Raw genomic sequence first — 20,501 nt, 5'->3', positions numbered from 1 at the left:
GTGATTTTGTTTATTTTAATTTGAGAGAGAGTAAGAGCGAGCTTGAGGGGGAGAAGGTCAGAGAGAGAAGCAAACTCCCCATGGAGTTGGGAGCCCGATATGGACTCGATCCCAAGGCTCTGGGATCATGACTCAAGCCAAAGGCAGTTGCTTAACCAACTGGGCCATCCAGGTGCCCCTCTTTTCTTTTAACATAAACTTTTTATTGGAGTATAACATAGGCCCTAAGCATATGGCTCAATGAGTTCTTCACCAAGTGAATACATCCCAGGTTAAGAAAGAGAACTTATCTGAATTCCAGAAGTTTCCCTCCAGTCAGTATCCACCCTAAGGTAACTAACCACTCTCCTAACACTTTTTGTTTAAAGATTCTATTTACTTATTTGAGAGAGAGAGAAAGCATAGGTGGAGGGGGGATAGGGAGGTACAGAGGGTGAGGGAGAAGCAGACCTCTGCTGAGCAGGGAGCCCCACACTGGACTCTGTTCCAGGACCCTGGGATCATGACCTGAGCGAAAAGCAGATGCTTAACCAGCTGAGCCACCCAGGCGCCCCTGACCATTATCCTGACTTCGAATACCACAGGCCCATTTGCCTGGTTTTGAATGACTTATCACTGCAATAATACAGTATGCACTCTTTTCTGACTTCTTTGTTCAACCCTTATATATATGAGTCACTTGTGTTGTACGTTCATCCCCATTCCCTATAGTTTATCATTATTATGAATGAATTCCAGTTCATCTATACATTCTGCAATTGATGAGCACTTGGTTGTTTCCGGTTTGGGGTTATTATGGATGGCTGGGTTATGAACATTCTTAGATGTATCTTTCGATGAACACGTGTTCATTTCTGTAGTGTACAGCTGAGAAGCGGGACAGCTTGGTCACCGGGTACGTACATGGTCAGCTTTAGCAGGAAGAGTGGAAGCCACAACCCTGCTCCACACAGATCCCTTCCATTCTTCTTTTTTTTTTTTTAAAGATTTTATTTTCAAGTAATCTCTACACCCAGAGTGGGGCTTAATCTCACAACCCTGAGATCCAGAGTTGCATACTCTTACCTACTGAACCAGCCAGGCACCTCATGGATTCCTCCTATTCTTAAGCCATTCCTGACCCTGGCCTTGATCCCCGGTGTCCCCCAGCCATGTGTCTCCTGCTGTATGCACCTGTCAACATTTATTTCTGGGTTATTTGCCATTGAGTAAACTTTTTACCCATGGGCTCAAACCATCGCCATCCTAATTAGACTACCCTGCAGTTACAATACTTGGGCAGTTGTAAGATTGAGAGAATTCAAAGTGACTGGTCATTACTTTCTTCTCTCTATATATAAAGATAAAAGAGAAAGCTGAAGAACGTATATCCCAGCAGTTCCAAAGTTACTAATTAGAAAGCATTAGCCATTGGGACCAAGATCTGGTTCAAGGTAAACTACATATTTCATTTATCTTGTCCTCATGAAATTGAGTTTCTGGATTATTTATCCAGAACATCTTGCAAAGTGCAAGATGTTCTCCTCTCGCATTCCGCTCTCTGCAAAGCCTTCATAATTAAATTCTGTGGTGCGTGCGACCTTTATGAGGTTAGATTTTGGCATAGCTTCTACTATGGGCTTGTTGCAGGAAATTGTATCCTTTAAAAGCCATTGTTGTTACCCAAAATGAGGCCACTCACAACAATTTTAAGGAACATACCCACTTTGTGATAATTCTTGTGGTCCTGGAGATTGTGTTAATTTTGCATTATGTCCTCTGTGTGAGCAGAATGAGTACAGAGCCTGGTTGGTAGGCTGGTTTCTGCTGCCTTAAGGGCCAGTGTCTAACCCACTCAAAGTCCAGTTCTTCCAGAGTACAGGGTTGATCCCGTCTTCTGCTCTTCCCTAGCTGGAAAGATCTGCTGGGCACACGACTCCCAGCTCCAGGGGTCCTAGTCTTGGCAGGCGCTCTCCAAGCTTTGGGTGTACATTCTCGCTGTTGGAACTCCTTCCCCCAGCTTTGCTTAGGCACTTCTGGGTGCCTTTGTATTAGTCTCCCAAGACAGGCTGGCCAGAACAAATACCATCTAGCCTAGCTCGGTAGGGGACAAGGTCAGGGTCAATCAAATATGGCTTGCAGCCAAGATCCTCCTTCCTTGGAGCCCTTGAGGGAAGAAGTGGCTGGCTAGGAAGTTTGGGACTCTGAGTTCTCAACTCAAACATCATTGGAACTTCACCTCATTACCAACATTCGTATTTTAAACCTTTTTTTTTTTTTTTTCTTAATTGATGATTTTGTGTTAAATTGTGGGTTACCCCCCCGCCCCACCCTGCTCTAGGTCAGACTTGCCCATAAATAAAAAAGAGGGACCAGGAAGCTCTGTCCAGCTTGCACACAGGGGTTATTTCTGCAGTTAGGTGTCAAAAGTCATCCCAGGAATGGGAAGGCCTTGCGGTAGGCACTTAGCTATTGCGTAACTGGTGACCAGGGACTATTGCCCCAGTGAGATGACCCAGTGACCTTGGAGTGCTCCTTTCTTCCCCAGCCCCGCCTTCTTGGACTTTCGCTCCATCCTTTGTTCTCTCTTGGAGACTTCCTCTTGGGCCTGCTGGGTTTCCCTCCACTCCCAGCAGCTCCCAGACTCACCTCCCCGCCTCAGGCAAGGCCAGTTTTCTTGGCCTCCTCCTCTTCGTGACCCAGGCTGTGCTTGCTGGAGGGAGAGGTGGAGGCTCTGGCTGGCGACCGAGGATATGGGGGCGCTGTGTGTCCAGGGAGGAGGCAAAGGCCACGCCATGTCCAAAGGAAAGGCAGGACAGGATGTCCCATTCCCACAGAGGTCTGGCGATCTCCCTCAAGCAGCCTCCCTTCCTGCCTCCCAGCAAGCTCTTCCACACGCCCTTCCTCTCTCCAGGCTCTAGTTACTTTGCTCTGCCTTTGAGAGAATGCAGGAGGCCCTTCTTCTGTGGGGCCACTGTGTGTATGTGTGTGTGGGGGGGAGGGGTGTAGAGAGGAAGAAAGCATTTCTGGTCTTGTTAGCTCCATTGCTGCGGGCCCGGACTTCAGGGGCCCGTCTCCAGGAATGTCCTGAGCCAAGAGGCTGCTGTGGGCTCTCCTCAGACTAAACCACCACACCATCCAAGAAGATTTATGAGGGAATGTTGAGAGCATAACCATCTCATATTTGAGGAACTGTTTAGTTAGGTTTTTTTTTTTTTTAACTATCCTACATATATTTAGTGTGTACCTGCCACACATCAGGCTTTACTGTAGCTGTAGAGATACATCAGAGTGCAAAACACAACAAATCTCTTGACCTGCCTTCATGAAGTGGGAGGAGACGGGCACTAAACACAAATGACGAGCACCTTTTAGAGCGGTTAGGTCAAGCGCTGCAGAGAAAAGGGAAGCAGGCAGGACCGAAGGGAAGCCGGGACACAGAGCGAGGGTGAGTTGTACTGTGTTTAGGGTAGTCAGGGAGGGTCTCACTGAAAATGCAACCTCTGAGCCAAGACTTGTGTGAGGCGAGGAATTGAGCTGTGTGATTTTCTAGGGGAAGAATGTTCCTGGCAGAAAGAACAGCAAGTACAAAGGCCCTGAGGCAGTGGTGTGCCTGGAATGTCTGAGGACCATCAGGGTGGCCAACGCAGCTGGAACAGAGTGAGAAGAGGGAACAAAAGGGGATTGAGAGGTCACAGAAGCACAGGACAGGCCAGAAGATGGAGGCCTTGTAGGACTTGGGCTTCTCCTGAGTTAGATGGAACCATCAGAGGGTTTTGAGAAAAGAGGACAGACCTGCCCTACGTTTTAACAGGACCCCTCCAGCTGCCTCTTGAAAATCAGCTGTTCCAGGATAAACAGAGAAGCAGGAAGACACTTAAGAGGTTGTTGTGCTTATTGAGGTGAGAAGTGGCTGTATCCTAGATATATTTGAAAGGTGGGTTCATCCGGGTTTACTGATGGATTGTGTGTGTGGTGAAGAGATAATTCGAGGCCACTGGAAAAGAGATTAACAAAGACCATAATGAGTTGGGAAGGGTTTTGTGAAGCAAGGAGTTAGGGATCCAGGTAGATGTCTCCAAGCTAGAGGACAAGATGTACGGAGACAAGGAAGAGGGAGGGGAGCAGAGGGAGGAGAACTGGAGGGCCTGCTCTGGACTGTGCTCGAGTGCTGGCATCATCAAGGAGAGCTTGGGTACCGACCAGAGCTCTGGAAGGAAAGAGAGGCATATTCCGCTGGGATAGCTAAGGAGAGCTGATGCCACAGTTTATGAGGGTATGGGCAGAGTTAAAATAAATCCATTAGGGACCCGAAAGCATGCCGGGCCCCCTCTAGCAGCTCCCATCTGACTCAGAAGAGAAGCCCAAGTCCTGAAGGGCCAGGGGAGGACGGCTGTGAAAACCGAGAGAAGATCGCTGTATGGAGACACGGCTGTCCCACGTGAGCTGTGGCTTTAGTTCCAGAATCTGCAACCACCACCGACCTGTGGCTTGGCAGGAAAGACGCTGGGAAAACAGAAGCCACCCTCGCCCTCCTCCCCCTCTTCCATCTCCGGCTGGGGCCTCTGAGGGCAAGACCCATTAGGAGCCAGAGGACACGGGAGCTCCCAGGAGGGTGCAGTCAGCGTTCCTGCGGATGCCCTGAGGGGAAAAGGGTGGGAAACGGACCATCCTACCCAGCTTCACAAAGGAAGCCTGGAGTTTGGGTCTAGGTGATAGGGAAGGAGACAGGTTGAATGGAGAATAAGTTGTACTTGAGGAAGTATAAAAGTAGTAATAGGAATAATTGGGTGGGGAGTCAAGACCTTTGAGGAGACTCGCTGGTGACTGAGGGAATGGAGGAAAAAATGTTTTTTACAGAATAGTATGATGTTGAGAGCTGGGCTGAGCTTTATAGACACTCTCTGAAATGCTTACAAGGAATTCATGCATTCTTGCTATCTCACACCATTAAATAAAACACGTAAATAGGTTAGTGCTGTCTACGATATAGACATATTCCCCAAATGTTATCTATCGTAGTTAATTCCTATCTGAAAGATGATCAAAACCCAAGGAGGAATGCTGAGCCAGGGAGTTTGCTTAACTTGTAAGTGGCATTCAAAGACAGACATATTCTGATTCCAGCTCCCACGTTCCCAAGGTCTCTCTCGTCCAGTCACGGTGTTCTCTCCAACGCCCTGAGAAAAATTTCAAAAGAACTGGTGAGACTTGGACACAGACACGGACCAATGCCTGTGACGTGGGGACATGGAGGGAATGGAGCCAGTGACAGGGAGAGGCAGGCACTGCGGAGGGAAGGGGTAAATGTGGAAGCAATTTGCTGAAGGTGGCAGGGACAAGTAGCATTAAGGGGACAGCTGGTTGGTTTGGCTTGAAAGGGAAGGAAAGGTCCTCAGGGAAAGAGAACACTGTAGGAAGTGGAGGAGCCGCCTCAGGAATCAGAGGCAAAGTCTGCTGGTGACTGAGGTCTTGCCAAAAGCCAGTTACCTTCATTCTTCCCCCGCCCCCCCCCCCCCCCCCGAGTCTTCTGGAAACCTATCAAGATACTAACTCTTCTACTCGTAGGGGATTTAGCTCACAGAAGCCCAGAAACCCATGATTACCACATACTGCCTCAGAGAAGGCTTCCAATACAATTTTTGTTGAACGAAATGATGTTTTTGTGTGCACCCGATTTCACTTCTGTGTCCTAATTTAGCTTTGTGGTATTGCCCGTCTGTAGGTCCAATGTCATCTACTTTATTATATTCCTCAAAACTCTGCTACTACTGTGTGTGGATGAACGGGGCTTCCTGGATGAGACGAAATTCAGTTACTGTACATTTGTGCAAACATACTGCTATTAGAATTCGAATTCTGTATACAGTTTTCTTTGCAAGGTGTCCACTGCTCACAGATCTCATTTCAAAGTTGCCCCTAACTCTGGTTTGCTCCCCATTTTCCAGATGTGCTTTTCACACGTTTCACACCTAGGGCTTCCCTAGGGCCAGCCTCAGCTTTTTCAGCTGGGAAGTGAGCATATTAATGGCATCTGACTAAGAATCAAGTGATGCTTATCCAGGAGAGGTGTTGGCTGCCAAGGACTAACACATTCTAGTTCTCTTCTAGTGGAGATGGTTGACAGCATTACAATGATGTCACCTGCTGTTAAGATCTTCTGGCCCCTGCTTATCTAGCAACTTTTCTAGAATTTGGCTCTCCATATAGCTTGCCCGTGGTGCAACTCAAGTTATTTCCATTTACCCCAAAGCAAACTTTGTTTGCTTTTGGAGTGGTTTTGGTTCATCTGTTGGGGGAATATATACATGGTTTATGCTTTGGAGTCTCCTGGCTGTCCCCAACTGTGGCGCTGCCAACGAGAGAGTCTATCTCCTTTTCCAGGTAGCAGAAGTGGGGATCACATCTGGGTCTCCGTCACTTGAGAGTTGAATGGGGAAGATATTCTGCCTCTTGTCAGAATCTTTGTTTCTCTTTCAAATCTACAAGCAGTACTTGTCAGGGACCTCTGAGTAGGTTGTAAAGGGATTAACTGGATGGGCTTTTGCAAAGGAAAACTGTCCTTACTTCTGATGCCTTGTAATGGTTACCGGGCTGCCCATACTGGAATTGTAGTTTTGGACAATGACCAGTACTTGAGATATAAATTCTTATGTTTTGGAAGCTATCTTCTGCTTTTATGATATTGTGACAAAGTGAAATATGTTAGGCCCCCTAACTGGCTCAGTTGGTGGATCACGGGACTCTTGATCTTGGTGTTCTGAGTTTGAGGCCCACATTGGGTATAGGGATTGCTTAACGAGAAAATCTTTCAAAAACAAGTAAACAAAAAACCCAAACTGAAATAGGCAACTCCTGGGTCAACCTTTGAAAGTTTAAATCTTCCCTTATGTCTTTATCACTTGCTAACTTGGGTAATCTTTAGCATCAGATCATAGTGTCCCACAAATATGCACTGTAACTTCAAAATAAGTTGTGCTCATTTTAAGAAATGAGCTACAGCCTGTCTGTCCTTAATTGGTGGCACAACCTTGACCCACTAAGCCCCAAACTTGTGACTTTTGTGACTCTTGTCATTCCACCTCAACCCTAATTTGCTGACTTAACTCCATGTTTCTGATCCTGTCTCTGCGTCTTTGTCCTTATGTCTGTTGGCCTAATGCTTCTTCATTTCTTTCCTATTTAAATGGTCATCTAAGTAGTTTTCCTGCTTCTTGGTCCTAATACTCTTAAATCAATCCTAAAATTAAAAGTCCCTCCTTTGCTTAGAACCTTTTGATTGCTCCCAATTTTAACTTTTTTTCCTTTAAACTTCTTAATGGGTCCCATCCATACCTCCAAAGTCACCCCAAATAGTCACACTACAGTTCCTCAAACTTGAAATGTTACTCATGTCTTGGCCCTTTGTCGTTCAGATGCTTGGAATCGCGTTCCAGACAGAAGTTGGGAAGGCTCAAACCTCTCTAACAACTCTCCCTCCCATAGGCAGATTGATGTTCTCTCTGCACAGTATTTTGTCATTATCTGCTTACATCTGTTTCTCCTAAAAGACACTTAGGTCTTTTGATGGCAAAGATGTGGCTTATTCTTTCTTTTTTTGTTTCCATCACTTGATGTCTGCTGAATTAACAGATTTAAGAACACATTACTGATGCAGTTGTCTGAACATGTTTGGGTTGTTCATTCACAGACATATGTAAGAACTTTTTTAAACCTGGTGTAAATAATTATAAAAAACTAGCACTGACGTGGTGCTTATTAATAGACGCTGGGAACACATATTAACCCACAGGATTGTGAACGCTCATAACCCCACGAAGCAAGCACAAATATGATTTACAGTTTACAGGTGAGGGGAAACTGAGGCTCAGAGGCTAAGTGATTCATCTAATCGTGGCCCAAGACCCAGGGTCTGTGCCCCCTGAACCTGAGCTGAACCACGGCGTTTAACCTCCACAGGCGGTGGGGGTTATCACACTGAGTAGGGATTAGAACGACGGTGTACACTCCGTGGAGAGTAGGGATTTTTTGCTTTGCTCACCGCTGTTCTTCTGGGCTCAAGAGAGGATGCTCTGGACACGCTGAGCGACGACCCCACTTAGGCCAGAAGCTAGCAGAGCAATTAAGAGAGGGCCAAGTCCTTGCCCACTGCTCCAGCTCCGAATCCCAATGACACACGGCTCCCCTCGTGTGTTCCCTCCAGTTTGCTGCTTCTCTTCCTGCGAACGGGCAGCTGCCCTCGGTCCTGCCCGCTTCCTCCCATCCGGCTAAGTCATCGCCGGCTCCAGGTTGCTTTCCCTGACTGGGGAGGTTTACATCCTCGGCGACGTTGCCGCATTTTCCTTAACCCTTTCTGCGGCTGGACTGCTGGGCTCTCCCAGGCCGGCGGCTCCGTCTTACTCATCCCCCCGTCCCAGGGGACGGCTGCCGTGCCCTGCGAGACGCCGACCTGTCCGCGGGCCCCTGGCCTCCCCGCAACCTGTGGCTTCCTCGCATCCGCCCTCCCCCCTCCCCGGGGAAAGCTTCGCGGGCCGACGTTCGCCGCTCTGCGGGTGGTGGACTCTCCGTTTTACGGGCCTCGCGTCCTCCAAGCGACCGATCTTTCGTGGGGCGCGGGGGGGAGCACACCGGCCCCAGACGACTGTCCGAGAAACGTCCCTTCCGAGAGCCCGAAGCGGGCGACCCCGCCAGACACGCGGCGCGTTCCGGACCCCCGGGGAGCGGCTTGGCTCCGGCCGGGGCCCGGGAACCTGCCCCCACCCCCGCCGCGCCCCCCCCAGGCCCCCGCCCCCGCGCGCCGCCCGACCTCCGCCCCAGCGCCCGCCCCGCCGCGAGCCCGGCCGCCGCGCCGCCGCCTCACAATGGCCGGGCGCCGCCTCACCGCGCGCAGGGATCCCGGCCACGCGCGCTCCCCGCCCCCACCCGCCGCCTGCCCGGGCCCGGGCCTTCGTCCACCCTCCACGTTCCCGTCGCGGCGCCCCTGACACTGGGGAGAAAGAGGCGCAGCCAGCCGCTCTGGTCGCGGCCCGACCGACGGTCGGACGGGGTCGCCTGGCGGTCGCCGCGCGGGGACTACTTTCTCTCCCGCGGAGGGACTACTTCGCGGAGGCATCGGCGTGGCGGCGCGCACGGCATGGCGGCGGCGGCGGCGCGCCAGAGGTAGAGGGACGCCGGCCCGCTCAGGCCTCGGCGCGGCCTACACGCTTCGCTCGCCCGCTCCCGCCCCGTGCCCCGCGCCCGGCCATGGCGGAGCCCTCGCCCGCCCGACGTCCGGTGCCCCTCATCGAGTCGGGTAAGACGCGCCGTCCGCGCCCTCCCCGCGCCGCCCCCGGCCTCGGCCGCGGCCCCCTCCCCGCCGCCGCGCCCGCTCTTGACCCGACTCCCCGTCTTCCCGCAGAGCTGTACTTCCTCATCGCCCGGTACCTATCGGCCGGCCCGTGTCGGAGAGCCGCCCAGGTGAGTGCGGGCCCCGCGGGCGGCGGCGGCGGCGGCCGCGTCCCGGCCCGGCCCCGCCGCCGCCTGGGGTCGCGGGTGGAGGGCGCCGGGCGCACCCGGGTGCCCCCCGCCCCCCTAACTGCGCGTCTCGTCGGCTGCAGGTGCTGGTGCAGGAGCTGGAGCAGTACCAGGTCTGTGCTTCGTGGCGCCCGCCGCGCCCGCCCCGCCGCGTCCCCTCGTGCCCCCTCCCTACCCCGCCGGGGCCGCTCGCCCAGCCCCCCCCCCCGGCCCCCCCCGCCGCCCCCTGCCCGGCCCCCCGCCCGGCCCCGCGCGGTGGTCACTCGTGTGCGTCTCGTGCCTTTGCAGTTGCTGCCGAAGAGGTTGGACTGGGAGGGCAACGAGCACAACAGGAGCTACGAGGAATTGGTGAGGTTTTTGACATTTCCATCCCGTGTTTCCGAGCACCCGCTCTCCGCCCCCTTGTCGGGGCTCCTGCTCTTGGGCCGAAGCGGCCGAGCTGTGCTCGGGGGCGACCCCGGGAGAGCGGGACTCCTTGGCAGGTTTTGTTTTGTTTTGGGGCGGCCGGGTTTGTTTTGGGAGGAAACGGCCCGGGCGGGGGTGGGGGGCTGGCGGCTGGCGGGAGGTGGGGGCGACCCTGCGCCCCGGTTTGCGGTGGGGTGGGTCCCCAAGTGCGGCTGCCTTTGGTGAGTGCCGGGGGGCGCGCGTGCGCGCGGGCGGGGCTCCAGCCACTCAGCGAGCTGCTCTCATCCTTCTGTTTTCGTACCCGACTTGTAACTCGACCTCTGATTGGTCTTCCCTCTTTTGCCCCGCCCAGCTCCTCTAACCACTTGTTCCCTAGGAATAGAATCGTTGGTTTCTGAAAGGTGGAGAAATGTTCCTCTGTTTAGCGTGTTTTTCTTTCCCCTCTGCAGCGTCGCAAAAGTCCTGCTGCTGTGACAGTATGCCACTCCTCCAGTACTTTTGCCTCTCTAAACTGTACAGTACTTGTTGAGTGCCTTAGAAAACGTACTTTGATGAATTTTTGTGTTGACCTTGCTGTACCAGGCTTAGCGCTGGCCCCAGCTCTGCCGCTTCTCCTTTAGGGGCACCGTTAGCGTAGAGTACACTTTGCATCGCCCCTTGTCCACTCTGGAGTTGCTTTCACAGTTCTAGAATTCGGTCTTGTGCACCGGATTGCCCTATGACTTAAAACATTCTTTAGGAAAATATTTTTGCCAACTCGTGTGTTAGGAGAAAGGATTTTTGAGTTGCCAGGCTGTAGCCGCATCTCGTAGGAGCAAAACACCCCCTACGTGATCTTTTATCGCAGTTCTAATACCTGTAATAGGATTTGGTAGTAGAATATGATCACTGTTCTTGGATTAAACAAAAGGACAAAAAATAAGGGGATTTTTCATCTGTATATGAACGGTTAAGTATTATTGAGAAAGTCTGGAGAAAGGATTCTGTTTCAGTCATCAATTTTAATATTTATTGATGTAGTGGTTTTTTGAAGGAAACACTTAAAAGTGAATAGTATTTCCAAGAAAGTGAGTTCTAAAAATTCTGCATCATAGCAGAATTGAATTTGTTATTTTGAATTCTTAAGTCTAGGAAACGTTTTGAAGAACTATTTGTTTTACACCTTCTGGTGCATTATTGACATGCAGTTGTGCTGTGGAGGAGATAATTATGCAAATTTTGAACTACCATAACTACTGAAAAACTTTTAAAATATTACATTTTTGTAATTAAGCAATTTTGTTAGAATTGCTTAAAATCCTACTTAAAATTCTGCATAAAGTTACCCCAAATCTGCTGTAAGCCAGGTGGTCTCATCATCTGCTTGGTTGAGTGTGGTGTGGATCTTTGTCCTTTGCCTTCCCCGGCCTCTACCCTCTCCTAGAACTGACGGAAGATGAGCTTCTTGTATACAGGACAGTTATTCTTTTGTCTGAGTATGAGTAGCTTCTAGTTCTCCAAACTAACTCCACTTTTTTTTTTTTTTTTTTAAAGATTTTATTTATTTATTTGACAGACAGAGATCACAAGCAGACAGAGAGGCAGGCAGAGAAAGAGAGGAAGGGAAGCAGGCTCCCTGCTGAGCAGAGAGCCTGATGCCGGGCTCCATCCCAGGACCCTGAGATTGTGACCTGAGCAGAAGGCAGCGGCTTAACCCACTGAGCCACCCAGGCGCCCCCTAACTCCACTTTTTTAAAAAATTAAACAGTATTTCAGATATACACAATAATAACATAATAAATCCCGTTGCCAATTTGTTACCTTTATTTTGGCTGCTGTTTGAAATATCACTTTTTTTTTAATAAATACCAGTGGAAATCTTCAAACATAGAAAAAGAGTAAGGAACCATCCACTAGGTACTCCTTATCAGCCTGAGTGATTAGCAAAGAATGTTGCATCTGTTAGCTCCCTCCCTTAGGCTGTATTGTCTGTTTGTTTGTTTTTCAAGATTTTATTTATTTATTTGGCAGACAGAGATCACAAGTAGGCAGTGAGGCAGGCAGGGGGTTGCGGGGGGGAAGCAGGATCCCTGCTGAGCAGAGAGCCTGAAGCGATTCGGAACTCGATCCCAGGACCCTGGGATCATGACCTGAGCAGAAGGCAGAGGCTTTAACCCACTGAGCCGCCCAGGCACCCCAGGCTGTATTGTTTTAAAGCAAATTCCAGACGTTCCTTTATTTTACTGGTTATTATGCTGAAGTATTTTAAAGTAAATCTAGGTACTATATTTTTTCTCTCAGTTCTTCCAAGTGTATCTCGTAAAAACTGATGGCTGTTTCTTAAACCACCACAGTGGCAGTGTCACCCTTAAAAAACAAAGAATAATATTAATCTTTGGTGATACATATGTAGGTTTATTTATATATCTAGGCTAAATTTGTTTCTCCTCTTGTTGCTTGGATTTCTTTTTATATTTAGGTTGAACTGGGCTTCAGGCAAGGTCCATGTGTTGTACTGAAATTATTTTCCATCTCTTTTTTTTTTTTTAATATTTTATTTATTTATTTGACAGAGAGATCACAAGTAAGCAGAGAGGCAGGCAGACGGGGGAAGCAGGCTCTCCGTCGAGCAGAGAGCCCGTTGCAGGGCTCTATCCCAGGACCCAGAAAACATGACCTGAGCTGAAGGCAGAGGCCCAACCCACTGAGCCACCCAGGCGCCCCACCATCTCTTTATCTTTATATATTTTTTCTCCTGTACCATTGATTTTCTGAAGACACTTGAGTTGGTCAGTCTGTAAAATGTTTCACTTTTGGGTTTTGTTTGATAGTTCCCTTGTGGTGTTTGTTTCCTTGTGTTGTTAAATTTATTCCTTTTTTTTTTCAGTAGTCCTTATTTTTGGATCAGAGCCATCTGGGGAGCTTTTTAAAATCTGGATACTCAGGCCATGTCTCACACCAGTTAAATCAGAATTTTTCTGTTGGGAGTGGACATTGCTAGTTTTTGAAACCTTAGGTGATTCCAGCGTCACTGCTTACAGAGTTACAGTTTATCCTAGACTTGGACCGTGTCGTCACTCCCAACATGTATTTTGGAAGCAAGAGTATTTTTGATAATTCTTGAAAGAATTGAGGCTTTTCTGCATTAGCAGTTGGGCCTGTGAATTTGTAAAATGTAATTGGGGTGTTGATGATTTATAGGTGGTGAACATGAAAGAGGAAGAAGGAAATGGAACTGTAGAATGGGGCACAGGAGTGAGGAAGGACCTAATTTGTAAAGGAGGAACATGTTTAAATACGGCAAATGGGATTGGATAGACTTAGTAATTGAGTAACACGCCATTGAAGGCCACTGTCTTCCTTAACCAATAAATGAAATTAAAAAATCCTTACACTAGAGCCTATTGTTAGAGAATTTATTGTCATTATGCCTTTTCTTTAAATGTTTAGTAGGCCTTTAAAGAAAAGACTTAAAGCTATTATATAGAAATACAAATTTTTTTAGAGTTGTAAGTAGTCATTTTTCTTAAATCTTTATATCGTTACAAGTTTTATAGATTCAGTAGTATTTCTAGAAACAAGTATATTTTTTTATTTATAGATTCAGTAGTATTTCTAGAAACAAGTATATTTTATTTTTTATTGACTTTATTTGCGATAAGAATTTAATCTTAAGGTATTTAATATCACTTAATTGTCTTAATTAAATTTCTTTCAGTATTTCATACTCTACTACAAATATATGATTATTTCAGCCACCACAAGATTGCAAACTTCGTCATTTCTAAATGTAATATTTCTAAAAGTTAACATTTTTTTTTAAAAAGATTTTATTTATTTGACAGTGAGAGACACAGTGAGAGCTGTGCAGGGAGCCTGATGTGGGGCTCAGATCCCAGGACCCTGGGATCATGACCTGAGCCAAAGGCAGACACTTAATGGCTGAGCCACCCAGGAGCCCCTAAAAGTTAACACTTGTAAATATATTTTGAATTCATCATAATATCATAATTTTTAATACCAAGTATTAAAAATAGTTTAGTCATTACAGAACCTCTTACTATATCAGAATAATTTGCACAAATGTATCAATGCACTTTTCTATTTCTTGTGTCTTATTTGTCCATCTCCCTCAGTTATGAATTAACTGCCCAAACCAAGGGGGAGAGCAGTATTACTGTTGTGAGCTCCCTACTATATTAAGGAATCCAGAATTTAGGTGCACTGTTAGACTTGAGGGTTCAGTTGAACTTTTTTTTGTAGCAAGGCTACTTTACCCATTTCAAGCAAAAACAACTTTGTATTGGATAATTGTATTGCAACTGACTCCACTGTTTTAATTGTAGGATACTGACACAGCTAATCTCTTTCTGTCTGAATTCTGCATTTCCCTTGTAGTTGACTACAGAGATCTATTGTTCTGTAGGCATTTCATTGATAATTTGGGACCCCTTAATGATCATGGCGGTATGATGACAAGTTACAGTCCAGCAATATAGTGGTATAGAAATTAGAAACTTGGATTTTTGTGCCAGGTAGCTGGGCTGTAATCCTGACTTGTGCTGCTTTCTAGATGTTCTAATCTCTACCTGAGTTTCTTTCTTCCTTTCTTTTTTTAAAAAATTTATTTATTTGTTTGACAGAGACAGCGAGAGAGGAAATACACGCTGGGGGAGTGGGAGAGAGAGCAGCAGGCCTCCTGCCAAGCAGGGAGCCCAATGTGAGGCTTGATCCCAGGACCCTGGGATCCTGACCCGAGCCAAAGGCAGACGCTTAATGCCTCAGCCACTCAGGCGCCTCATCTACCTGAGTTTCTTGATCTTTGTAACAAAGATAACAGTAATTTATTTTTTCAGATTTTATTTATTTATTTCTTCGATAGAGATACAGAGCCTGAGCAGGGGGAGAGGGAGAAGCAGACTCCCCAGTGACCCAGAAGCCCAACGCTGGGCTTGATCCCAGGACCAGGAGATCATGACCTGATCTGAAGGCAGATGTTTAACCAACTGGGCCACCCGGGCACCCCAGAGATAATAGTAATTTTATTAAAGCATTGTTGTAAACGTGGGAAAAAAAATGGCTTACAACGCCTGGCACACAGTAATGATCAGCACTAACAAGTAGCAACATTGGCAGCATGAAAAGTCCTCATTGAGTAGACTTCCCCTTTGCTTCATTTATATTTGTAGGGTCTAAATGAGGTAACACAATACGGTCTCTGTTGGCTCTTAGGTCTGAATGAATGATACCTGGTAGTTACCCATTAATGGATGAACACGTTGTGGGATGGGGAACTCTAGTGGTATCCTCTGCCTGGATGCTGAATAATGATAGTGGTATTGTTACCTATGAGTCATTTAGCCTTGACGGTGCTATTTTATTTACATAAGCTCCCCATGAAGCGTAGGGCTTGAATTCAGTTTGCTGACATCAAGAGCATGCTCTACCGAGAGCTTGCCAGGCACCTCAGCTGTACTGCTTTGAAAGACGGTAGTTATTAATTACTTTTTCAGAGGCTCTCCTAATCGTGACAGTTACTTACATGGGACAAAAGTCATGTGAATTTTTTTCCTTTCACATTGTCTAATTCTTTGCAGATTTTTGCCATTTGGCAAATTAACTTTTCAGTTTTAGGTTCATAGCAAAGTTGAGCAGATGATAGAGCTTTCCCATCTCCCTTTGTCCCCTTTTAGTGCACAGCCTGTTTCATTTTCCGCATCCCCCAGAATGGTACATCTGCTGCGGTGGATAACCTGTGTTGACCCACCATAATCACCCAAGTCCATAGTTTACATTGGAGTTCTCTTACATTTACACTGTGCACTCTTGGTGTTGTGTGTTTTGCGGGTTTAGACAAATGACATACCCACTAATGCAGTATCATATAGACACTGCCCTAAAACGCCTGTGCTCTGCCTGGTTGTCCTTCCCTCCCTCCTAGCCACTGTTCTTTTTACTGTTTGCATAGTCTTACCTTTTCCAGAATTTGACCTTTTTTTTTTTTTACAAATTAGGAAATGTTCTCTCATAACTTCTCACCTCAAAGTCTGGCTTGGCCTTAGTACAGCCAACCCTGTTTTCTCTCTGTTACTGATGGCATAGTGCATTTTTTCTGTCCTTTGACTTGTAGTAAAGCAAATATTTTTCCATGTTCTCATTTTCTAAGTATGTCTCCTTTAAACAGCATATAGTTTTATTATTTAGTCTCCTACTTGGAGTCTTTAAGTAATATAAATACTTAAAATTGTGTTAAGTCTACCAGGTATCTTTAATATATGTTCCTATCTCTTTATTTTTCTTCTATTTTGGATTAATTTTTATACTGTTCTTTCTTTTTAGGTATTATATCCTTTTGTTATTATTTTAGTGGTTGCCTTGGAAGTTAAAATAATTGTTGACCATTTATGTTAGTTACTTTACCACATCCCAAATAAATGAAATGAAAACTTAATTCTTACCCTCCTGTCCTTTGGGCTATTATTACATTTTACTTCTACATATGTTATAAATCTTTCCAGATGTTACTGCTGTTGTTTTAAAGTGAGTACTTGGGGTGCCTGGGTCGCTCAGTTGTTAAATGTCTGCCTTTGGCTCAGGTTAGAGTCCCAGGGTCCTGGGATCGAGCCCCACATTGGTGTGTCTCCTTGGCGGGAGGCCTGCTTCTCCCACTCCCCCTGCTTATGTTCCTTGTCTCACTGTGTCTTTCTCTGTCAAATAAATAAAATCTTAAAAAAGAAAATAAAGTGAATACTCATTTGTTTACCCACTGTCTTACCTTTTTTGGGTATTTTTAGTTCCTTCCTATCTTCCCATGTATCTTATCTTGTGATTATTTTCCTTCAGTCTGGACAACTTCGTTATTTCTTTTAATGAGGTTTTGTTGGCAATGGCTTTGGTTTTCCTTTTTCTTGTTTATTTTATTTTGTTTTATTTTTGGTTTGAAACATTTTTGTTTTGTCTTTGTTTTTAGAAGTCGTTTTAAAGGTGAAATTCTGGTTGGTGCTTTTTTCTTTTTTTCCCCTTCCCTTTCAGTACATTAATATTGAAAAATTGGCAGTCTTACTGTTTTCTCCTTTCAAGATGATGCTTTTTTTCTGACGGCTTAAGATTTTCATTTTGTTTTTGATATTCAGCAGTTTTACTGTGATGTGTTATAGTTGTTACCTATTCCTTTATGACAGGTTACCCCAAAACTTAGTGGTTCAAACAATGCAGATTCATTATTATTCCAGAGTTTCTGTAAACTAGAAGTTCAGGAGCAGCCGAGCTGATAGCAAGGTTGCAGTCCAGGTGTTGGCCAGGTCTGCAGCAGAAGACTTGACTTAGAAGGGTCTGTTTGCAGTGTTACCCGGTTTTTGGCTAGATTTAGTTCTCAGGTTGTGGGATGGAGGAGTCTCGATTCTAGTTGTCTGTTGGCTGCCCTAAGTTCCTTGCCACTTGTCTATCCAACAACGCAGCTGGAATCATCAAGAGCTGAAAGCTGACTAGGGAATAATAGTCTGCTAGCAAGACAGAAATCACAGTCTTTTGTAATCTAATAATGGACATGGGTATCCCCTCAGTGTTGAGTGTTTTCTGTTGGTTAGAAGTAACTTACTCAAGGGGAAGGGATTTGGGATTTCACCAGGTTGTCAATAACCAGTATTTGGGGATCATTGGAGGCCACATCAGAAGTTGCCTACTACATGCACCTAAATGAATAGATTTCTTTGTATTTATTCAAAGAAATAAATTGTTCAAGCCTCTTGAATCTATTGTCTAATGTGTAATTAAAATCCTAAATGGAAAGAATGGAAGAATGGGATAGAAATATTTTGAAGAGATAATGGCTGAGCATTTTCAACCTCTGGGCGTTCTCTGGGTCCACTGTTGACTACTGCCTCTCTTGATCATGGGTCCATTTGGCTTTGTGTATCCCATCATCTTTTGAATTATGCTGGGCCATTTTGTATTAAAGAGTAGAGGCTGAGGTAATACAGTTAGCCCCAGTAAAGGATGCACCCTTTTTCTCTCATGTTCTTAATGTGAGGAGCTGGGTGCATCTAATTCGTGTCCTGTTCTGTTTTTTTGGGTTCTGCTGAACCGTAGTTGGTTCGCTTCAGCCCTAGCTTCATGTAGCTTAAGGACTGGATCAGGACTTTACCTTCCAGCAGAGTTTGGGGTTTGGGCCCCGGTGAGATTCCTTAGTGAGCGAGTGAGCCCTCTAGCTCTTTTTTTAAGTAGGCTTTGCATTCAGCACGGAGCTCAGCACAGGGTGGGAACACCCCGAAGCCTATATTTTGTAGCCTGGCTACCAGCTTCCCCAAACCTTGAAAGAGCTTGCTCTGTTTTCTAGCCCAGTTGCCAGCTTTTTGGTTGCCAAGATCTCTTTGCTCTCCAGTTGGGCCTTTGGCTTTCTACTCTGTTTTCCTACCCGAGCCTTCAGAGGGCCTCTGGAGTGCCCTTGTAGTGGACTGCGTCTTCCCCAGCTGCTCTGCATCCCGTTTTGGGGCCTGTGCAGTTGGTGAAGGCCCGTGGGTAGAATTGGGGTGGTGTCGACACTCCCTGACTTAGGGCCATCAGCATTCTCATCAGGCAACAGACATGCTAGCCCATAGGTGACTGTGAAGTTTAAAAGCTTGGCAGGTTTTTCCTTGTTCTCATCTGTGGTCAGTTTTTCCTGCCTCCCTGCTAGGGGTGAAAGCAGCTGTGAATCTTTCTGGTCACAGATGGGCTCACCAGTTTCTGGGGTGTAGTTGATGTCAACTTGTTTTCTCAGCTCTGTGATGGGTAAAAATTATTTTCAAGCTAGACCAACCTGTTCTCATTGTTAAAGTGAGAGTGCTAGCCTTATGTACTCTCTCCTTTTAATAGTTGAAATAAATGACTACTTTCAACTTAACAGAATTATGTGGGACATATAACTGTCTGCAGTCCTCTGTGGGTACACTTCACTTGTACTTCCTGGCACATAGTTGGCTCTCTCTTCATTGGAAGAATTAATGTGGGTGGCTTAATGCTTAGTATGTTTTCCTGTTGAGAACCAGTCATCACCAGTTTGGTTATTAAGTGATTTTTTTCTATGATCTTTGATTTCTTAAAATCTCTCTGAGTCGTGTGCTTCATTTGTAGGTCAGAGCAGCGTTCAGCACTGGAATGGCTGTGAGAGACATGAAAGTTGTACATCCCCCCTCCCCTTTTTTAAAGTTCCTTAGGCCATTTCATTAGGAAGGTACGAAGTAGAATCTTTCAGTGATATTGACACTCTTTCCTTTGTTATGTAGTATGTGAAAGTGACATTTTGAACACAAAACTTTTGTGTTACAGTTAGGTAATAACCATAGCACAGGATGAATTCTGAGTGTAGTATTCAGGATTTGGCGGAGACTTTGCTTGTTACTGTGATGGGGTAGGTGAACGAGATTTGGATGGGAGGATCTTAACTACATAGAAGAAATTCTCTGTGTTGATTTTAATCCGTCTGCATGTATTTGGCTTTAAAAACTTCTAGGGGCCACGTTGGCTCTAAACCTCTTCAGACATTCCTTGATTATGTTGTTACTTGGCATTTTTATTTGGATGCAGTAGAGCCGATTGCAGGGACCCAGAGATGCTGGAGAATTGTGAACTAGACAGCCAGGGTTCTTATTTTTAGCTTTGTCATTTCTTAGATCTTTGCTTCTGGGCAAGTTATTTAATGCCCGTGCCTACGTTTTCTCATCTGTAAAATGCAGATGAGTAGTTTGGGGATAAAGGAAGTTAGTCTGTGTGTGTGAAGTACTTAGAACAGTGTCAGGTAGAAATCATCATGTACATGTTAGCTGTTATCATTAAGGTAGTGAAGAATTAAATTAGTCAAAACCTTAAAAGACTTAGATGTGTACCTTGTACATTGTAAGTGTACAGCTTTTTTTTTTTTTTTAAGATTTTATTTATTTATTTGACAGAGAGACATAGCAGAGCAAGAGAGGGAACACAAGCAGGGGGAGTGGGAGAGGGAGAAGCAGGCTTCCCGCCGAACAAGGAGCCCCAATTCGGGGCTTGGTCCCAGGACCCTGGGATCATGACCTGAGCCCCGCCGCTTAATGGCTGAGCCACCCACACGCCCCCCCCACCCCTGTAAATGTGCAGTATTACCTATTTTTGTGAATGTGGAATCTGAAGTTCTAGAAAGTACCTTGTCCAGGGTCCCATAACTAGTTAGGTGGAGCAAGCTTGTACTTTTAACCACGTTGCCTGAGGGTCAGGAAGAGTCTACTACCCCCTTACTCAAGTACCTGCTAGTTAAACTACCATTTGTATATTTCAGGCTGGATTCCACATTGAGAAACTTGTTGGAGAAAGACCTTGTGGTAGAGCCCTAATGTAAAGCCTACATTTTGCCGATATTAAATTTTGCCCATATTTACATGTAAAATGTTTGAGGATCTTGGTGTTGGTAGTGGTCTTTATTGGGGCGGGGGTATCTGAAAATCGATGTAATTTATTAGTCTTTTCTATGTAATCTGACCAAAAGTGTTCTAATACTAAATAAAAATAGCTTTTTATTGTAGGATATTTAGAAAATGCAAAAAGCAAAGAAAAATAGAAAAATCATGAAAATGAGAGGTGATCATTTTTCTTCATGCATATACTCTAACAAAAAT

General features: G+C 46.1%; 1 protein-coding gene across 2 annotated transcripts in view; it reads left to right on the top strand.

Moving 5' to 3' along the window:
- Positions 1 to 8,966: 8,966 nt before the first annotated feature.
- BRWD1 (bromodomain and WD repeat domain containing 1) overlaps positions 8,967 to 20,501 on the top strand; it is a 107,061-nt gene continuing 95,526 nt past the window's right edge. For both annotated transcript variants that reach the window (XM_059164739.1, XM_059164738.1), the window contains exons 1-4: positions 8,967 to 9,271; positions 9,377 to 9,435; positions 9,576 to 9,605; positions 9,781 to 9,840. In XM_059164739.1, the coding sequence (XP_059020722.1) occupies positions 9,223 to 9,271; positions 9,377 to 9,435; positions 9,576 to 9,605; positions 9,781 to 9,840 (198 nt within the window). In that variant the 5' untranslated portion in view covers positions 8,967 to 9,222. The remainder of the gene's footprint in view (positions 9,272 to 9,376; positions 9,436 to 9,575; positions 9,606 to 9,780; positions 9,841 to 20,501) is intronic.

The sequence above is a fragment of the Mustela lutreola genome, chromosome 2 (genome assembly GCF_030435805.1).
Source record: "Mustela lutreola isolate mMusLut2 chromosome 2, mMusLut2.pri, whole genome shotgun sequence".
NCBI classification, from domain to species: Eukaryota; Metazoa; Chordata; class Mammalia; order Carnivora; family Mustelidae; genus Mustela; species Mustela lutreola.
The sequence above is the reverse complement of the archived record's forward strand: the minus strand, read 5'-3'. Positions and strand labels throughout refer to the sequence as shown.